General features: G+C 40.8%; 1 protein-coding gene across 3 annotated transcripts; it reads right to left on the bottom strand.

Annotated features, from left to right (window-relative positions):
• Positions 1-28: 28 nt before the first annotated feature.
• si:ch211-117c9.5 (sodium- and chloride-dependent creatine transporter 1) lies at positions 29-16,302 on the bottom strand. Of its 3 annotated transcripts, none has more exons than XM_068325031.1 (14): positions 15,809-16,302; positions 14,395-14,677; positions 8,414-8,542; positions 7,858-8,185; positions 7,348-7,480; positions 5,666-5,800; positions 5,459-5,562; positions 3,164-3,288; positions 2,945-3,057; positions 1,993-2,133; positions 1,614-1,716; positions 1,427-1,527; positions 1,181-1,351; positions 29-1,014 (listed from the first exon to the last, which is right to left on the bottom strand). In XM_068325031.1, the coding sequence occupies exons 2-14, from the start codon at positions 14,558-14,560 to the stop codon at positions 886-888; spliced, it is 1,878 nt and encodes a 625-aa protein (XP_068181132.1). In that variant the 5' UTR covers positions 14,561-14,677; positions 15,809-16,302; the 3' UTR covers positions 29-885. The 3 variants fall into 3 exon arrangements, with proteins under 3 accessions (XP_068181132.1, XP_068181124.1, XP_068181143.1); XM_068325023.1 differs by having other exon boundaries at positions 8,414-8,545; positions 14,399-14,677; XM_068325042.1 differs by lacking the exon at positions 15,809-16,302 and adding an exon at positions 9,465-9,496 and having other exon boundaries at positions 8,414-8,545; positions 14,399-14,509.
• Between the last annotated feature and the right edge of the window lie 841 nt (positions 16,303-17,143).

The raw sequence follows: 17,143 nt of genomic DNA, 5'->3' as shown, positions 1-17,143 counted from the left end.
AAGAGTCAAGCACACAATTTTCATCCATCATTAACTTCATGTCTTCATTTATTTCCATAAACATGAGATTTCTCCCGCTCTCTATTAAAATGGAAATATTGATAGTCATTCCCTCAAAATATTCGAGATTTCTCCTGCTCTCTTTCTAGTAAGATGGAAATACTGATAATCATTCCTTCAAAACGTTAACAGAGATTTACAGACCCTACAGATACACTGGAAACTTGTGTTTGTAACACACAACTGGAACTGGTGAAGTAGCTTTGTGATTTTTCTTTTTTTCCCCAAATTAAAGCATTTAGTCTAAACAGAACTAAGAAACTACATAGAACAATAACCAAAGGCAATGTTATGGTCCAACAAACACGCACACACATGCACACACACACACACACACACACACACACACTATGGCATATCAGGAGACGACAAGCTTTTTCATGTTGAAAGCTTCCAAGGGATATTTTCTATTTTGCTCAGTCAGCACAAAACGTGTCATGTTGGGACAGATGAAGCTGCTGAAACGCTGACAGACAGAAGAGCCCAGAAAGGGGGGGGGGGTATCACATCTACAGCGGACACGTCACACTCACAAGACGAGATGGGACTGAACTACACAGAGGGCTGAGCAGAATAGGTGGTGGTGGTGGTGGTGGGGGGGTTGTCAATGAGGTAGAGTCAGAAAACAGAAGAAGCAGGTGTGTGAGCATGTGGCGACTGTAGTGTGTGTTTTCAGCTCCCCTCCCATCTAATCTTTGGTCCATTGGTCCATGGTTTTTTCTCCTAGGTGTATTCCCGATATGCCTTTTGCTGATCCCAGGCCTGTGTGGTGCGCATGTAGGTGTGAGCTTAGTGCTGTGCGATGTTCTGCGGGTGCTGAGCTGGTTAGATGACGCTTTCGAACAGCAGATTATTCTTGGCTCCTGCAGGGGGCAGCAGCTTGGCCTCACTCTCAGGGGCCAGGTACTCCATGTGATGCCTGCCCCAGACTGGGGTGGTTAGTCGCTGCCACCGCTACACAGAAGAAAAGAAGGACATAAGTTAGTGTATGAACGCCTGAATAATGAGTCGTGAAGAGTTTGGTTGTGCAAAAACAAACAGGAAGAAGTATGTAATGACCAGGGGGCACATTCCTACCATTGCATTTGAAACAGAGAGACGTTTCACAGACAATACTGACCTCCCGCAAAGATCCTTTGCTCCGCAGTAGTTTGTAAAAGACGGTGAGAGGGATGCAAAGCATGGAGGACAGGGCGAAAGCCCAGCCGAAGGCTTCTCCCCATAAGGGGTAAGTGTACACCGTGTTGTAGGTCAGGGGCTTATAGTTCACTGTGTGGAACAAGAACACCGCCTGCAAGCAGAACAAGTTTCAGCTGCTTAGAGTCGCTTTTAACTTACAGAAAGAAAAACACAGGGCGGCACTTACCACGCAGACAGAGGGTGTAATGTAGGCCCAGCACCACTTCATGTAGGGGAGGGGCTGATAGCCGATCATACGAGCCACGTCGTCCATGAAGCGGTCAGCGCCTGACAAACGACATAAAGATGTGTGATAATGCACTGCATTGTGAGGTTTGTGGCGGCTGGGCTGTAATTGTGTGGTGCTGCCTCACCATAGACCCATGCGATCACCACACACTCCCAGAAGGCCTGCCACAGCAGAGTGATGCCACTGGCAGAGTAGTAGTCAAACAGCTGGAAGACATACATCCCTCCCTGGAAGAAAACGAAAGAACAGTCAGTATCGAGGCCACCCTGTTAATACTTTATGTGTGACCCATTTCCAGTTTTGTCCCGACTGCTGGGGGCTTTCATCCCTGCTCATTCCCAGCATTAGAGCTAAGAAACATGTAAAATTCTGAGTATTCATTCTCATTAAAGAGACTCCAGCCCTTTATCTTGTTTTTTGAATGAAAAATGTACAATTTTATTGCGTTATAACCTGTCAGCCTCCCCTTAATTCATAGGAATAGTAGGAAATCCTCACTGTACCTGTGTGACCATGGACAGGTCAATAAGGAACCAGATGACACAGCAGACGGCGGCTACTACCTCTCGTCGCAGGGAGCCCAGGATGGATTTAGGGGGTAACATGTCCATGATTCCAGTTATTAAACCCTCAACGCCTACGAACTGAAAAAAGAGAGTGGAGAGAGTGAGACAAAAAGAGTGAGAGAGTGAGACAGCAGGGAAGAGCTTTGAATATTAACATGATAACATTTACTCAATCTGCAATGATGATGTGAAAATATTTTGATCATCAACTGTTTGACTTGTTTTGGTTAAAAAGCAGGTGATACCGGACTGACTTTCACTACTAAGCGATCATATCCTCTCAACCAATCATACGTCAGAGACACATGTCTAGGTAAGCATGGGAGCTCTGACCCAGACGGCTCTCAGCCTCCACATGGAAAAATATTTATGTGACCTTAAACGAACAGCAGCTGTGCAGCTATTTTTAAACCATTTACTAGAAACAGAAGCCATATGTATGACCAGCTTTTAAGAAGAACGAATAATATGGATGGAGAAGAACCAAGGGAGAGAATGGAAAGTGAGAGTAAATGAATGGACTGGAAAGAAGACAAATGGACTCTTTGTGAATCAGACAGAAGCTCATTGACAAATCCCTGGGCTGTAAGACAATAGATGTAGGCACTGGCTCAAACATACGCAGAACAAACAGGCTGCTAAAAAATGCATTGCTAAAATTGGATGTCTCGATCGGGTGCGTCACACTTGTGTGAGAGGAAATGAGTGAGCAAGAGGGAAAGATGTGCAGACTATACACTGCATCTGTAAGACATAACTGTAGCTGCATCAAGAAGACATTCAAGAGATGTGAAGATTATTTTCAGGATCATTAGATTTCTGTAAGCTACGTCATTTCTCCAATTCAAGGGTACAAACAAATCTCAAGTGTGTCAGAAATCAGTATTACCTGGCTGTCCAGGCCCAGGACAAGCAACATAAAGAAGAACAGTGCAGCCCAGAGTGGCGCCAAAGGCATCAGAGTCACTGCCTTTGGGTAGGCTATAAACGCCAGGCCTGGACCTGCACATTAAGAAAAAAAAGGGTCAGCGTATTGAGAGATTAAGCTTTTGCTATGAAGCTGATTGCAGTGTAAAGCAAGTGATGCACGGAACAGTCGTTTTCTTACCACTCTCAGCAACTTTACTGATATCCACACCTTGCTCTGCAGCCATGAAGCCCAGCACAGAGAACACAACAAAGCCTGCAAAGAAACTGGTTCCACTGTTGATGAGAGCCAACAGGAATGCATCCCTACAAGATAAAATACAGAGGAAGAAAGAGTGATATAGAGGGTAGAAGGTACAGAGAAAAAGATGGACTGTGAGTTTTCACCAAAAAACACTCCAGAATAACATTGGCTCAGAAGAGACAGACTGATGGTCAATGGAGGATCAATAGCAATTTCTCTGAAAGCTACTGTTGGTAGCCAGCAGGTTGAGAGCAAAGAGCAAATAAGCCAATGCCTCAGCCTGTCTGAGAGGGGAAAGAGTGAAAGGAAAACCCCTATCGACTACTCATTACATATTAATACATCTGATACTATAATTAAACATGTTGGAAATCTAATTCTCATTTAAGTATGAAGTCAGCAGCATTCCTGTTATCCGGAGTGGAATGACCTTCTGTTTATCCTGACAAGTAATGCGTAGCTGGCAACACTGGCCGAGAAGCCTTTCTGGTATTAAGAATGTATAAACAGCAAACACATGGCGATGATTATTTTAACACTCTTCCGGTCGTGTTGAGAAAAGACCTCCACTCAGTCTTCTGAAACGGTCCTGAAAGGAACGCTCATGAAAATGTTGAATTCAAAAACAACTGAGTGTGTGTGTGGGATCAGAAAGCATATCAACAAAAAAAACCCCAAACTCAATTGACATAAATAAACTTTGCACCTGTTAAACTTGAAATAATTTTCTTTCGGGGATTGATAAAGTTGATTTAATCTTGAATATTAAAACCTAAGCACATATTTTTGTTATCATAGAAGAAATGTTAACACAAGTGTTGAAGTGTTATCACTTCTCTATTAACCAGGCTTCTCCCACTCAGACACCCTAAACACAAAAAACAACAAACATAACAACGGCATTAAATGTTTTAAAAGATGTTTTTTCCCCCTCTATACTGCGTGAAACTTATATTCAAATTGCATTATGCATTTGCAAGTAATCACATTTTTAAAAAATTAAAATAACAGAAAAATTTTCTTCCTATTAGGCTAATTTAAACAAATTTTCTGAACTGACATTTTGTTTTTAACACACAAAATCTAACTAAGTTCTTGTGATTATAAAGCTACAGAATGCGTGTGTGGATATAAACACCTTAATAGAGCTGGTCTCCATCAGTCTTGTGTCAGTCTGAACTCTGGTTCAGCTAAGGTAATGCAGTCTTATTATGAGAATATTCTTGTTGACAACTAGTGTGTGCATTCTTCCAACAATTAACATGTAGGCAAGCAACATATTTGTTATGCACAGCATGATTTTAGCTTAACTAAATGTTCCACAGTCTGTTGTTCTTTTCTGCAGCATTGACCCAGTGAAACAAACACTCTGGGAACAAAATCTATGACCGTCTGGAATAATATTTCCCTGTGGAACACGACATTATTGTCCCTAAAACTAACCTGCTAACATGGCAATCAAAGATATATGAAGCCAAGTAGCAGTCAGTAACACACAAAAGCTATTTCCTGAGCTCTCTCTGCACCATACGTTGGCATTCATGAACAGTTTATACGCACATCTACGCAGCTATCCCAGCTATTTCTGGGCTCTGACTGTTTGTGAGAAACAGAGCGCAGCTGACATACCTCAGAATGTGAACTCATCAACTTCCAATTAAGGTCAAGGCAAAGAAAATATCAGATGGCGAGGATATTCATGAGGCTCCTCCTATTATGGGCATTTCAAAGAATGCAAACAAGTATAGAGATGGAATAAATACACCCCCATCATCACTATAGAGCTTATTTCTGTATGTAGTAACAGTTCTGATATGTTGACATATCTGTCTCAGTTAAACACAACTTGCTCCACAACCAGCCAACAAAAACAGCAAAGTCGGGCCAGAAGTTCCTTCAGAACATGCAACTCAGATTTTCGACTCAATCCTCAACAGAGGCAAGACGGATCTGCTGTTGCATCTATTGCATGTTACTTTTTCACAAAATAAATAAATATATAAAATAAAAAAAATTAAAAGTACCCAATGATTACCCAAGAATAAAATAAAACTTGTTGCACATTCAAGGATTGAGGAGACTAGGTTGATTTTTCCCAGCAACCCATTCATTCTATTTTGATGAGGCTTTACAACTGAAATCCAAGTGTTCACAAATCCTAAGCCCTTCAGTCATGATTCCAAGTACTCATATTATACTGTACAACGTGAGTCTGACATTATGTCGACTCACTGGTAGCAGTTGTTGTGGAAGCGGTTGTAGCTGCCCAGCGCAGTCAAGGCGCCGAGTCCAATGGCGTAGGTAAAGAAAACCTGCGTGCCAGCATCAATCCATACCTATCAGATGGAATAAAGTGAATATCTCATCGTCTGTTGGCGAGTGTTACATTGATACTGTAGTGAATTTTCATTTCACTACATAACTTATAAAAGGTAATACCTGCGCTTCTGCAAGCTTGGACCAGTCTGGTTTCAGATAGTATATAATGCCATCCAAAGCTCCCGGCAGACTGACTCCATGGACAAAAAGGACGACCAGGATCAGATAGGGGAAGAGAGCCGTGAAATACACAACCTACAGAATCAAGTAAAAAAAAAAAGAAAAAGAACTGTAAAGTACGCTTCTGCATATTACATCACCCATTTGTAGAATTCACTTGAGGGTAGGGAAGTTAAGTTTGAAACCTTTTGTGATAAATTTAACATTTAAGAACAATTTAACACACAGTAGTACCTTTAGATATGAGTTTCATCTGTTCCGCGACTGAGCTCATAAGTTGAACATGTTTTCTAATTTTCACCATTTAAAATAACTTAAATCATTTTAATCCGTTCCAGCCCTGTAAAAAAAAAAAAAGAAGAAGCTCCAAATCCTCTAAATTTGGAAAAAAATAGAACAAATTAAACAGGTTTTTATCAACCCATACATTTGTACTTTACCTATGCATAATTAATTACATATAAGTTACATAAACAATGATAATGGATGAAAAGAAACGCAAAAGTCATGACAACACATGAGCTACAGCTTTACTCTGCGACACAGAATGAGATCTGGTCTCAGCTGATGTTGTATCCATCGTGTCTCGAATTTTTGCTAGTATGTCAAACAAAAATATGGACGGAGCGACAGCTTGTGTCTCAAAAACTATGTGGAGCAGCTCGTGTCTCGAGGTACTACTGTACATGACAAATTTAACAAGCTGTCTGGAAAAGCCTGGTGTTTATCAAAGTCAGCTGTGGCCAGATATTTAATGTAACTGCATATAAACAATTACTTGGGTTGCAAAATTTTCCCTCTGCATTACAAGAGCATTTGGGGATCTTGCAACATGCAGTGTAATGGACTCTGATGTCAATTTGAGGACAATGAATCCTGTGATTTGAAAGCCAAATAATACATAATCCTCCTGCAATAACAGAGAGTCACAGCAAGTGAAGTCTTTAAAAAGTTCTTCCTGCTACCTGGTAGAAGCATCAAGTCCCTGCTAAAGCAGTGAGAAATCACATATTTGCCTTGATCAGGGGTGAACATGGGAAGAAAAGCTGCTTTAAAGCTCTCAAACATCTACATGGTGGAAAGTTACTAATCGGCTTACTGGCAGGCTGACTCAATCTCCTTCATAATTTTTTTTTGTCACAATCTACGGGCTTTGGCAACACCACTATACAAACACAGGCATCCCAATGTGCAGCAAAATGAATTCTCATAAATAATGCCAAAATCTGAGTGCAACCAACTACAAGAATAAAAACCGGGTATTTTTCATGACCCTCTAAATGGTAGTCACTGAAAAATGTACAGTATAAACAGGATCAGGATCACTGGAAGATTTTAGCTTCACTAAAACATTATGCTGCACGTATATGTAAACACACACAAGAACATTCAGGGAATAAATGTGTGCATATACATGTGTTCATGAGTATTTCAGTCTAGACACTGATCCTCTCATGTCCCTTGAGCTGATTTAGGGTCAAAGAGTAAAATGTTGCCGTTATTTACATGGAGCCATGCTCCATCTTGCACTCAATAACCCCTGATGGAGGAGAGTTATGACCCAAGCACATCAATAATACAGTATTCCTTCATTATTTATCTTCCAGAATCTAAAATGCCACCTTGCCAGTAGATTTAACTCCTTTCCAGATGCAGAAGTAAACAATGATCCAGGTGGCCAAGAGACACAGCACCATCTCATAGCTGATGTCACCGGGCTCGTGCAGCCCAGAGGACAGACGGAGCACTTTACGTCTAGGAGGGAAAAAAGATGAAGGTTAGACAAAACAACTTTAACAAGGTGACTTCAACTTGAATTATATCATTCAAGTAAAATTGTGATTTTATAAATATTGCAAATACTGGAAAATGAAGTAAAAGCTATCTTGTAATTGACGTAAAACATCATCTGAATGATAAAGATAAGAATAAAAGCCTGTATGACTGGAAATTGTGTCGATACAGCAGTACTGAAATCCAGTACAAGGCTCAGACCCCTAAACTCAATTTGTTTGTAGATGATTGAATTAAGATATTTATGGCTTTGAGTTCAGACGATAAAATGTATTTTTATGACTGCTGACATGCTGCTCAAATACTACATGATAATTCCCAGACAAGCTCAGACGTACTCCCAGAACTCGATGACTGGGGAGCGCATGCCCTCGGCCTCTACGCAGCTGCCGTTGAGAAAGAAGTGGGCTGAAGACAGGTTCAAGGGGGACACGGTGGAGACGAGGTCGGAGGGGGCGTCGGCAGACGATGACTGGACAGCACTGTGGTTGTGACAGGCGCGACGGAAGTCCTGTGTGCAGTTGGGAGTGTTCCACGGGTTTCCGCAGGTGGCCCAGGGCAGTGGGTTGTTGAAAGAGTTTAAGAGAAAGTAGAGGCCCCACACCAGAATCATGATGTAGTATGTGTCACAGAAGAACACAATCACCATGGAGGCCAAGCCCAGACCTGGAACGGGAGACAGGAAGCCAGAAGATCACAAATCAGAATTCAGACATGACGAGCAGCATTATATGAAAATAAGTAAAAAAAGATAATATAAAATATATTTAATCAATAAATAAAACAAATAAATATAAATAAATAAATTAATTAATAAAAATGTAATATAATATAATATAAAAAAATATAAAGGCATTCTTGGTGTCAGACCCACTAGTACACAGAGATTGGTACCTTTGAAGAGGGGAGCGATGTTCCAGGCACAAACCCCTCCCTGTTTCATGAACTGTCCCAGTGCTATCTCCAGGAAGAAGACTGGGATTCCTCCAACGAAAGCAATCAGCAAGTAGGGGATCAGGAAAACTCCTGAAACAAACATATCAATCTCATGGTCACATTATCAAATGGCATCTGGGGTTACACACAGGTAGAAACAATATTTTACACTTGGACACACTTTCTATTGATGGCACAAACAGACAAAACTCAAAGAGCCCAAACCTTAAATACAGCAGGTCTTTGCCATTAGCTATTACACTTAAAAGCAATACCCCATGATAGATTGATCCTCGTATTAAGATTTCTCATTTCGCTAATTATGATTTTCATTAGGATCCAGTTCAGAAATTCTTTATCAAATTAGACACTTAGCTGAATCAGCTTTTTCCACAAGAAGAATATCATTTGTTATCTCTCAGTAGCAAATCCTCTGTGAGCAATATAAAGTTAAACATTTCGGTTCATGTCTGGATTATTATATACTGTAGATCCTAATGACACTTTGATGTGTGGGTTTTTATGGTGACACCATGGTGTTATTGTTGTCCAAGAAATGTAGGCCCAACCCACAAAAATAAAATCTTGTAATTATCTCTATTATGCAAAATTTTACACAAAATTTGACCAAAATTCCTTTCACAACTGTCTGAAAAAATCCTGCTTAATGACAAACCAATCCTGGCTAAAACAGAAACTCCTTGGAAAAAGTAATGATTGCCTCTGATTCAAAGTAAAGCACTGGCAAGGTTTAGGGCTGTTACAGGAAATACAGTATATCATTGAATTATTCAAATGATTTATTCAACAGCATAATGGTTATGCATTTGTTCTCAAATGCTGTACATAAATCCCTTCATATCACACTTAACCACATCATATTTGTCATTTTTGTATGCCTCAAACAGCAGTTTCAGGAGGAAATGAAAATTAATTACATGCAGGGTTGATATTAACACCAAGGCCCTGAAAAACATTGTGAAGTGGTAAGTGAATATGCTCAACTTACCAGTCTCTGAGTCTCCTTGTTTCACTCAGACACTTTAACAAGGAGACACAGAAAATAATGTGGTGTTAAATCACACGGGTTACGAGGTTGGCATAGGAAATATCCCCGGATAGGACACAGGCCGAAGAGGCAAAAGTCATAAAACATTTTTTTTTACGAGAATTTTTTTTTTGTGTGTGGAAACTATGAGTGACTAGTTACAATCTGAGGAGGACAGATAGACTGGTTCTGTTTGGGATCGCCGAAACAACCACCTAACTTGAACCCCTCCTGTGTGTGAGTGAGTGTGAAAATTTTTAAATCACTGTGATTGACAGAAGACGAGTTGCAGGTGGGTCTTTAGTTCATTTGTTACCTGCATCACCATCACCACTTACTATTTAAATGTCCATTATCACACCAGGATCAGTCCTACACAACCAAAAGGTCACAGACACGGTGTTTGTTTGGTAATGACGCTGTTCTTTTCATTAATCCTGTTCACCATCAGGTCCTAAAATAAGATCCTACAAAAGCCAAACATTTAATTTTGTATTCTGTGGGAAGTTTCTACTGTTGTGTCAATTTTATTCTACTTTACATTTTATTTTCGTTGTTTAGTTGGTAAATTTTTGTACATTATTTGAATAGAAGTCATAATGTCATTCTATAGAAACTTCACAAAGTTACTTTATGGTTCTGTATATGAAACAACTTTGTTGATTCATTCATAATAAAGTATGCAAATTCACCTATTGCATATTTTAAGTGTGACACAGGAGGCAGACAGTTTCAAAGGGTGCAGAAAGAGGTTATCAAACTCAAAGAAAAACTAAAACAATCATTATCAAGAATTTCAAGACTTGAGGTGATTATTTAATCAATATTACCTATGCTGTTCATAATTAATGATATTTCTTTTCATTAACAATATTCTCTCTTTATGAGCTTGGAAGATCCAAGAGTAACACTTAAACAAATGGATATATAAGCTAAAAATCATGTTTGTCACAAACAGTGCCGTGATTAACTTAACCAATCAAGTATTCTACATAAGACAAAGAGGAAGAAATAAAGGGCATAAGAGTGAAACGGAAAAGAGATGCGCTGATACAATAAGCCAAGACATTTCTTTTAATTCCACATCTGTTTTTTGGACACTCTAGTCCGTGTCCTAGAATTGAATGTTAATTCTAAATAATAATCTATTCGATCATCATCCTGAAGGAGAGGCCTGCAATTAGCACAGTAGGAAACAGTACACAGTAGGAAACAGCTTTAAAAAATGAAAAGCGCCAAAAGACGTTCAACTCTCCAAAATCCAATTGTAGTGAGTCGGTTTGTGTAACAACATAACTGGATGAAGCCAACGCAGAGCACAGATGGAAGGGAGTCACATGACCTGCTGTGACGCAGAGCCGAGAGAGAAGAAAGGAGGGAAAGATGGATCTATCACAGGAGAGTGGAGCGAAAAATCTGGGACAACATTGTGGTAGAGGGGATTCAATAAATATGATGACACGTAAAGGCATCGACCCGGTTGACTTGGCAGCGGCGGCGCCGCCGATTGACAATTTGCGCTTCATTCAGTCCATCATTCTTTGTGTCACTCTCTGAGAGCAAAAGGGCTGTAGCCTTATAAGGAAACATTCGTGAGTGTGAGGCTAAGAGAGAAAGGGGTGGGAGAGCAAAAGGGAGACATGAGCGAGAGAAAGAAAGGGATGCAATAGGAGGCGTCAATGGAATGAATGGGGGAAAAATGCGCCAAAATGTTGGCCAAACCGTGGCAGAACTGCATCCTTAATAAGCTTAAGTATATCCTATCTAATTATAAATGCATCAGATGCATTAGGGTTTGCAGAGTGGACAAATAAATAAATTAGACCTGCAGAGTTTGGATTCAAAGAATTTATGTTGTATCCATTTAGGACTGTCTTCACTGTGCAGCTCTGATACAAATGAACTAATACGATAAGGCTTTAGTGTTACATGGTGTAACCTGGGCTGGTCAAAACAAAATGAAGCAATGTAGCAGCTGTGGCTGTGCTGATGCTGAGGGGAGGAAACGACAGCCGCAGTCAGATGGTGGCTACAGTGTCACTTATCTAAACGCCCGTTTATCAGGGAGCTGAGTGGGAGAGAGCACCTTTGTATTCTACAGGAGCACAGGGGGTGGACTGACTGAGGCAGGCCATTGTTATACGATACCAGAAGGTGGGTATCAGAGTGACGGGTCACAAGACACAGACACGAGGGAAAGGGAGGGCTGAACCAGGCAACACACACACACACACACACACACACACACACACACACACACACACACACACACACACACATTCACTTTTATTTCAATGAAACACCTTGTAAAAATATAGCTAAGTGGGTAGGGCAGAGATAAGGCAGCCCAAGGCTAACAGCTGCAGTCAGCACAGGTTACTGTGGGGAAGCTGGCATGAATAAAATAATGGATGATGTGTGGAAACTTACTGGAGAGTAATGTGTACTAAATTAAGCTATGGGCAGCAATTTTAAAAAAAAATGTCCACATGAATGGACACAGCTTTTGAGCTATGTATTTAAATCCACTTAGACTCTACTTACTATCTATTACAGCATTACGCTGTACCATGCAATATTAAAGATAAAAAAAATCTTCTTAAATAATATTGCATGGTAGAACGAAGATTTTATTAACTTCTTAAATAGAAAATTAAAAAAAGTGACAAAAGAAAGAATACAGTGCGCCCTTGTTCCTCGCGGTTAATGAGTTCCAGGAACCACACGCCAATAACGAATTCTGCAATATAGCAATGAACTATTTATCTTACTAACTTAGTTTAAACGTTTATGAACCCTCCCCATACTGATAATAAACCACCTTCTATCTGTAGTACCTTTTCCCACACTCTTATCGATTGTTTAAAGAACTTTTGTGTCTCACGGAAGTCCAAGACTCATGGAACATACAGTGGTACCTCTACTTACGAATGTCTCTACTTATGAAATTTTCTACTTACGAAATTTCTCAGCAGGAAAATATTACCTCTACTTACGAAAGAAATTTCGACTTCCATAATGTAAAAACACAGTATCGGCTGATCCTCAAATCTCCCACAGGTTCCTGAACGCAACATTCTCATAGCTGCTCTGCCATTGGCTATTACCTATTACGTATCTAGAACGGTGCTTATGGAGTGTCTCGGCATTCGGCACTCGACCCGTGAGGTAGTCTGATAGTTTTGCGCAAATATAAAAACTTTTTCAGTACGTATTCACTATGGACCCCAAGAAAGTGACGGAGAAACGAGGAAAAGAAAAGACGAAGAAAAGAGTTTTTTTGTCCGTACAAACAAAGCAAGAGATAAAAAAAAAGCATGAAAAAGGGGTGGGTTTGGTTGATCTCACCAAAGAATATGGCTGAAATGCATCTACAATCACCACGTTATTAAAACAAAAGGAAGTTTAAGGAGTTTAAGGCATCGCGTGGGTGGTTGGAGAAGTTCAAAAGGAGGACTGGAATTCACTCCGTTGTTCATGGTGGGTCAGGAGCGCATGAACCAAAGAGGGCAAAAAACAATGGGGACAGCAGTTAAAAGGTAAATGACCATCATTATCATTCTTTACTCTATTCTTTGTTTTTTACCTTATGCACAACTCTCATGTATTGTCTAATAATCTAATTGTGACATGTATTTGTTACATGTTTTGATGCCTTTTTTTCCTTTTTGTGGGCTTGGAACGGATTAGGGCATTTGCATTTACTTAGGTAATTTACTTAGGTAATTTTCGTAATTTCTTCCGGAACCAATTAATTTCATAAGTAGAGGTAACACTCTAGTGCACTTCCGGATTCCGTCAGCCAATGGAATGCGGATACGATATCAAGTGACCGCCCACCACAAATCCGCAATGATGTGAAGTTGCGAGTTCTGATGCGCAAATGCGTGAGGGCGCACTGTATTTAATTTGTGAAAAAAAGAAGAAGAAGCAGGACCGGATTTTGTACATTTGTATATTGTTTTCTAAAAGCTTTCTGACGGTGGATTTAAATCTATTTTGGTTTTGGTGATATTTCTCATTTCATTTCATTTCCAGGAGAGCTGAATCATTCCGAGCAACAACTGGAATGACACGAGTAAACAAGGTCAGCACTAAAAGCCTTAGTCTCATTCACTCTTAGTGGATACTGGACTTCCTCATCAACAAACCCCAGACTGCTGGGACTGGCAGACAGAGGATAGGCAGAAGTCGTCTGCATGCCGATACGTGATAGCTGACTGGACATTTAATCAAAATATTACCACAACAGTCATATGACAAAGTACAAAGTCCAAATCCCCGTACATCAATTTCCTTATCAAGGTGAAAAATTCCCATGACAGACCAATAAACATGAAGCATTCTGGTGTGACTGGACTTGCAAATTCTCTTCTCTTTATGCAAGAGATCATGCAAGTACCAGAAAATCAAATGCGAACATTCAGAGCATGACACTTATAATATCAGAATTCTGGAATTATTATTAATGTCACTGCACACAGCTGAAACTAGCAGATGGCTGACTTTCTCCAGGTGAAACTCAAGGTGGTGTGTTCATTTCACTTCATCCAGCTGTCTTTGACGGAATCCCTCAATAAGTAGGAAGGTTAGTTATCAAGATTCAAGGTCGCACCACTGTCTCCGCCCACACTGCAAACAGCAATGACGTAATACTGGAATTGCATTTTGGGATATAGCACTGCTCTCTGCAAAAAGGTTGAATGACGACTTTGCCAAATTATAATTTATGACTTGATGTATGCAAGCATGCGGTCGGGGTAAAAGTTTGAATTCAGGAGTGTAACGTGATGTTGCAGTCTGTGACTGCATTGGTTCTAGTTACTCCTTCATTCATTGGTGTGCATCAGTAACACACAGGACTACTTTAAACACACACCACACCAGAGACTCACCTCCTCCGTTCTTGTAGCAGAGGTAAGGGAACCGCCACACGTTGCCCAAGCCCACAGCGAAACCCACGCAGGACATGATAAAGTCCATCTGTCGGGTCCAGGTTTCTCTCTCCACCGCTGATACTGCCACAGTCCCGTTTCCAGTTCCATTTGCAGCTCCATCCTGGTCCTGCGGCGGGTCAGCCCCTCCACCCTCACCAGATCCTGGGCCTGTTCCGGGCACGGGCATGAGGGGGCGAGCCGACCCACCCTCCTCTAACTGAGGGAGACTGATTTCAACTAAACATGTTGCAATGTATGAGGGACAAATGAGGAGGAAGAACAGCGGGTCGGAAGAAGGAGAGAGAAAACGAGAGTGGGTTAAAACAGATGTGATAAAATAAGCACATTCCTATAAATAGTTAAACTTCACTCATATTTCAAGCGTATACATTCACATCATGACACGAGTTCCTTCTGTGAACGAATGAACTTGGAGTCTCCTGTGGTGCTGATGTTTTTGGAATGGAACATGCAATGCAGTTTTCATTCACTGCATCAGAGCAAGCTTGTATTTAAATAAATATACCCACAAAGCTGCATCAAGCCTGGAACATTTAAAATACTATATTTTTATTGTGTAAACTTCCCTTACACAGCTGGCATTAGGGCTAAAATCATATTGCAGTGCTAATGTCATCACTAAGCCCTCCCCCGATGTTCATTCTCTGCCTGTCTCACAGACATTGTGATTACTGCGCTGCAGCAAAAAAACAGCAGAGAGCCGCTTCAGGGTATATCTCCAGCTCCTCTAGTCACACGCAATTCCTTGACTTTTTTTTTTTTTTTCCATTCCATATATGCATCACTAAATGCACACGTCAAACAAAAATACAACCATTTCAAAAAATATCAGCCATTCTGTAATGGATGCAAAGAAAAGCAGCTGAATCCAGATCAGAGCAGTTTTGAGGCGTGTGTGAACAGAGGAGGGGAACAGACTGAAGAAGGTAAGGGACGTCAGCATTTGTAGTGCAAATCAGAGGATACCTGTAGTTCAAAATCTTGCATGAGATGCAAAGCTCTCTTCATCACAAAACCTCAGTTTCATTTATGAGGAAAAAATATATATAAATGTGCTGTTCTTAGATATAAATAGGGTCTAATAACTCCGCTTGGAGACAGACTGCAGCATCTGAATGAGTCACTTCATTTTCTGCTAAATTGTGATGCTCTCATGCCACTGATGTTGGAAAAAATGATGTGACCGAAAAACAACTGCCATGCATCCACTATGAGTGACACCTGTTCAACTGTAGATTCAAAGGCTGTGGCAGGAATCCTGTGATTGATCAGGATGTATTTCTGTCTAACAACAGGATAAAAACAGTGAGGCATCATGAGGCATTAGGGGTCATCCATCATACTTACCTTGGCTGTTCTCTTCCAACTTATGTGACATGTCGTTGGGTGGCGGCACAGATATAAACGTTGTTCTTCACAAACGGGGGAGGTGGCAGCTGGTTTAGCCACAGGCTTCTTAAGTTTACAAAAAGATGTCAAAGCCGAGAGGCGGACAAAGAGATGTGGCCTCAGTGGCTCAGCTGGCTTTATATTTTCTGAGTTTGTTAAGTCGCCTTCGTGCAATAAAAATCGCAGTTCTTTTTTATTTTATTTTATTTTTTAATGATTATCACACGGTGTAAACCGTCACCTATAAGAGATGGAAATTTTCACAAGGCGCAGTTCAGTCAATTCAACCGGTCACAAAGAAGATTCAAAAGCCGTCGACGAAACACTTGAAGGTAAGCTTGAAGAATCTCATGGAGAACAATTAAATAAAAAGTATTCTTCGCCTTAAAGTGCAGGTGTCTTCTTTCTTTTTAGGAATATTCCAAGCTCAACGTCCGTAAACGTGCGTGTGATGCCGCGACTGAACGAAGACTGGTCATCTGCACCCAAAGGCTCACGGTTACTGACGCTCCCCCCGCCCCCCTGCGACCGCCGCCTGTCCTGATTGGCTGTGGCCGGTCCAGCTCGGCGCGCACAGCATCCTCATCACCATCAGCCGCTCTCAGTCAAGAAGAGTCACAAGGATGGCGTTATTGTACTGCATACGTCCTTGACCTGATAACTGACAAATAACTGTAGATAAATGTCCCGGAGGAGAGTCGGATAGTGTTCTGCTGGGAACCACCTTGAAGGGGGAGTGGGGGGGTCTGTGGACTCCGAAACAGCCTGATTGTTTCTTTATCAGATTCAAAACTGTCTTAAAGCAATTTTGACCATTAAATAGGTGCGTTTTATTCCCTGTTGTGAGTCTTTTTCCATCGTATTCACGCACTGGCGCAGCGAGGAGCTTTGATGACCATTACCAATGGATCTAAATTGAATTTACTGCCCTCTAGCGGTTATTCCTAGAATCTTCTAGAATCTTCACATTCGCTTTCCCAAATAACCCGTCCTGTATGAGTGCAGGTGTATGGGAAATGAATATTCACATATTCATGTTTGCATGAAAGTGTGAATATTTATGCAAACATGAATGTGTTTGCATTCATATCTGAAGTTTAAGCAGTGTCTGCAGTGAATGCGCAGGAACCATTACTTTACTAGGATTTGGATCTAAATAGAGAGCAGTTGAACTGTATTTTCCACGTTTCCGGGTCCAGTGCACCCGCAGTGATTGTACCACATGGAGACATGGTCACGATTAACTCATATTCTGTACAGTAATCGTGTTGCGTTCAATGTGGGGACGACATC

Source organism: Antennarius striatus, chromosome 2 (assembly GCF_040054535.1).
Source record: "Antennarius striatus isolate MH-2024 chromosome 2, ASM4005453v1, whole genome shotgun sequence".
Taxonomy (NCBI): domain Eukaryota; kingdom Metazoa; phylum Chordata; class Actinopteri; order Lophiiformes; family Antennariidae; genus Antennarius; species Antennarius striatus.
The sequence above is the reverse complement of the archived record's forward strand: the minus strand, read 5'-3'. Positions and strand labels throughout refer to the sequence as shown.

Coding starts and splice junctions, on each gene's coding strand:
- si:ch211-117c9.5 (XM_068325023.1), bottom strand. CDS start 15,839: ATGTCACATAAGTTGGAAGAGAACAGCCAAG. Junction 5,801..7,347: donor GAGTTAAATCTACTGGCAAG/GTGGCATTTTAG, acceptor TTGATTCTGTAG/GTTGTGTATTTCACGGCTCT. Junction 1,352..1,426: donor TTACACCCTCTGTCTGCGTG/GTAAGTGCCGCC, acceptor TTCTGCTTGCAG/GCGGTGTTCTTGTTCCACAC.